Consider the following 3,494-nt stretch of genomic DNA (forward strand, 5'->3'; position numbering starts at 1 on the left):
CAGAATTCATTTCTCCCTTCTTAGCTCACCCAGGTAAACCTGGTGTTCTCTTTCACCAAGGACTGGATCACAACCATTGTGGATAAAAGCTCTTATTACCCTTGAAGATAGGAGGGGCTGGAGACAAACTGCCAAATGAGAAAATGTGAAAGGGAACCGAACAATGTGCTTTGGGGAAACAGGCTACTCAGGGTGGTGACCTTGGGAATGCAGCTGACCGTCAGCCAAGACAAGCCCCTGGGCCTCCTGGACATTCCTCTGATAAATCTGAAAACAGACAGCTTTGCAGGAACAACTAGAAAATCCCCAAATTCACAGGCCCTACAGGCTAGGGGCTGGCTTTAACTCCCCCTAACTCTATTCTACAGATGAAGAAAGTGAGGTTAGGAGGTTGGAGAGGGCCAAAGCTAGATGAGCCTGGTCTTTCCTATTTCCCTAGACTTGAACTTGACTTAGCAGGAGGGTGGGATGCCATCTGAAGGAGGAGGAGAATGCATTCTGTCCCCCAGGCTCCACCCCAGCCCCAAACAGACCAGTGGCTAAGTCTCAGTGTTTCTTCCTTTTTTTTCTTTGTTTTGAGACAGAGTCCCACTCTGTCGCCCAGGCTGGAGTGCAGTGCTGTGATCTCAGCTCACTGCAACCTCCACCTCTTGGGTTCAAGTGATTCTTTTGTCTCAGCCTCCTGAGCAGCTGGGATTACAGGCACCTGCCACCACGCCCGGCTAATTTTTGTATTTGTAGTAGAGACAGGGTTTCACCATGTTGGCCAGGCTGGCCTTGAACTCCTGACCTCAGGTGATCCACCTGCCTCAGCCTCCCAAAGTGCTGGGATTACAAGTGTGAGCCACCGCGCCCAGCCAGGGTTTCATTCAACTGGGTGGCTCCCTTGGAGTAGGCCCCCCCACTGCTCCACATCCTTCCCCACTTTAAGAAGAGACCAGTCCTTGGCTCATGCTGTTCATGGGATTTATTGCCACTCCCCTAAGGTCAGCAGAGGAAGGGGACACCAGCCACACCTCACCACAGGCATAGGTGGCACTGAGCCACCTGGCACTATCTCCATGTGCTCCACATGGAGGGGTGCTTCCTCACTCGCAGCAGCTGCACTTCTCTGCCTCTGCCTCGGCCCCCTCTCCGCCTTTGCACACACAGTCCTTGGCACACTTCTCACACTCCGCAGGGCAGCAGGAGCAGCAGCCTGCAGATAAAATGGAAGATGACCAGTCTGATGCACACTCCTGAAATCCGTCCCCATCAAAGGGGAGGGAAGGGTGCTGGGTGGGGAGTCATTCTCATTCATTCAGCCAGGGCTGGTCACAGCCCCCTTCTTAGTCTCGCACCTGCCCTGACTCAGCATCTATGTCGCGGCAGTGGCATCTTGCACCACCACAGGAGAGAGGTACCCAGGAAATAGACCAGAGCCCCTTGGGTGGATGTCAGGAAGTCCTGGGGGCTGGTGGGCTTAAGCCCAGGTTAGGTGGGTACTAGGCCTTAAGGAGAAAGCATCACAGGGTAAATGACCTTGAAAGGGGCCTTGAAGGATAAACTTGGGAGGGGCAGATATGATACAGATGTAGGGGGCCCAGGAAAGCCGTGGGGAGGGAGTGGGGACCTGTGCCTGGTCTTATACCTAGAGAAGAAGGGAGCCTTCCTCCCACCTCTTACTCTCTATGCATATTACACTGCTGTGAGCTGGGGAGATTCTGAGATCAAACTGAGAGGATCCCTAAGGCCTGAGAGAGGCCAAGGGACCGGAACTCCAGAGCTGAGCCCCAGCCTCACTAATGGCTTCCCCAGGTTTTGGGGGTTTTGAGGGGTGGGGCGGGAAAGACTGGACCAGTGTAGCAGTCCTCAACCCCAGCTGCCATTGGAGTCTTCCGGGGATTTACAAAAACCTCTCGTCCCATGCCTAGGCCATCAATTCCTAGGTGTGGGGCAGGGGCATCTGTATTTTAATGTCTTCCCGGGTGGTTCTGTTCCAGCAAGAGTCAGAAACCACGGGATCGGGGCCTGGCGGTCTCTCCGTATCCTGAGTATCCTGGGTGGTGAGACACCAATTCGGCAGAGCAGAGGGGGCGGCGGCAGAGGGGAAGGGTCCCCGCACTCACTCTTCTTGCAGGAGGTGCATTTGCAACCCTCGCACTTGCAGGAGTCCGCGCAGGTGCAGGAGCCACCTAGAGAGGGCGACGCCACAGGAAGGGTTAATGTGGACAAACTCGGGTCCCCACGCCTGTCATGAGGAGATGGGGTACCAAGTCTCCCTGTTCTCCGCGACACAGGCATGCCCACCCTTCAGGAGGTGAAGAATAGGGAATCAGGAGCCCTTCCCCCAAGTGTCCTTGAGCGAAGGCGCGGGGCGTGGGTGTTTTTGCAGGTACAAGGGCGCGCAGTGCCGCAGGATGGGAGCGGGGGCGGGGGCGGGGGCGGGGGCTCACCAGAAGGGCAGGGGCAGGTCTCAGGGTCCATGTCGAAGCGAGCAGCAGCTGGAGGCTGTGAACGGGCTTCTCCAAGCAACTGGACGCGCGGCTTGGCTAGTGGCAGCAGGTGGCGATGCTTTTATAGCCCCGGGCGGGGGCGCGCATGCCAAGCCCGCTGGGCGCCCGCCCCTGCGCACCGCGCCCGCTCTTTGCGTTTGTGCGCTCGGCCCCGGCGCACGCACTGCGGCATCTGTCCCCCGCCCCCGCCGTGTGTGTGCACGGCCAGGGCCCGCTCGCCCACGCCCGCGCGTGCGCCCCCACTCCCACCCCGCTGTCGCTGGCACGACCCACTCGCCGCCGCCACGCGCGCGCTGCCAGTCCGCTCCCCGCGTGGGTCCCGTAGGGGACGTGCCCGCCGCAGCAGCCGCCACTGCGTGGAAGCGCGCACGTACCATCTCCGAAAGTGGAGAAAAAGGCGCTTTGCGCATTTCCCGGCTCTTCCCTTCCTCTCTTCCCCTTCATTCGAGAATTCTTCGGGATGCCAGATCTGTTCAAATGGGTTGCTGGGCTGGGGGCAGAAAGAGCCTCCTCACGTTGAGCCCGACACTGACTCTTGCACCCTCCGAGTGCCACTGGCAAGGGGCGTGTTCCATTTCCCCGCTGTCCTGCCTGGTATCTTCAGATCCTTGACTCCTAACCCTCCATCATAAGATGAAAAAGTGAGGCCAGAGAAGCAGGAATGTGCATAGGTCTCAGAATGAGCCTGAGGCCGACCCAGGCCTAGAACTCAGAACTGAGGTACTTAGAGGGATTGTCAGTGGGGGGCATGTTAAAATCACGGCAGCTCAGTGAGATTTTTCTATTTTTAAAAAGGAGGCCAGACATGGTGGCTCACGCCTGTAATCCCAACACTCTGGGAGGCCGAGGTGGGCGGATCACCTGAGGTGGGAGTGGGAGGCCAGGCTGACCAACATGGAGAAACCCTCTCTCTACTAAAGATACAAAATTAGCCGGGCCTGGTAGCAGGTGCCTGTAATCCCAGCTACTTGGGAGGCTGAGGCAGGAGAATCACTTGAA

The 3,494-nt window shown here is 57.7% G+C and overlaps 1 protein-coding gene across 1 annotated transcript; it reads right to left on the reverse strand.

Moving 5' to 3' along the window:
* Positions 1-952: 952 nt before the first annotated feature.
* On the reverse strand, positions 953-2,977 carry LOC113222755 (metallothionein-3). The gene is made up of 4 exons (XM_026452378.1): positions 2,870-2,977; positions 2,436-2,531; positions 2,109-2,174; positions 953-1,198 (listed from the first exon to the last, which is right to left on the reverse strand). The coding sequence occupies exons 1-4, from the start codon at positions 2,937-2,939 to the stop codon at positions 1,089-1,091; spliced, it is 342 nt and encodes a 113-aa protein (XP_026308163.1). The 5' UTR covers positions 2,940-2,977; the 3' UTR covers positions 953-1,088.
* Positions 2,978-3,494: the final 517 nt, after the last annotated feature.

The sequence above is a fragment of the Piliocolobus tephrosceles genome, unplaced genomic scaffold (genome assembly GCF_002776525.5).
Source record: "Piliocolobus tephrosceles isolate RC106 unplaced genomic scaffold, ASM277652v3 unscaffolded_34324, whole genome shotgun sequence".
NCBI lineage: Eukaryota > Metazoa > Chordata > Mammalia > Primates > Cercopithecidae > Piliocolobus > Piliocolobus tephrosceles.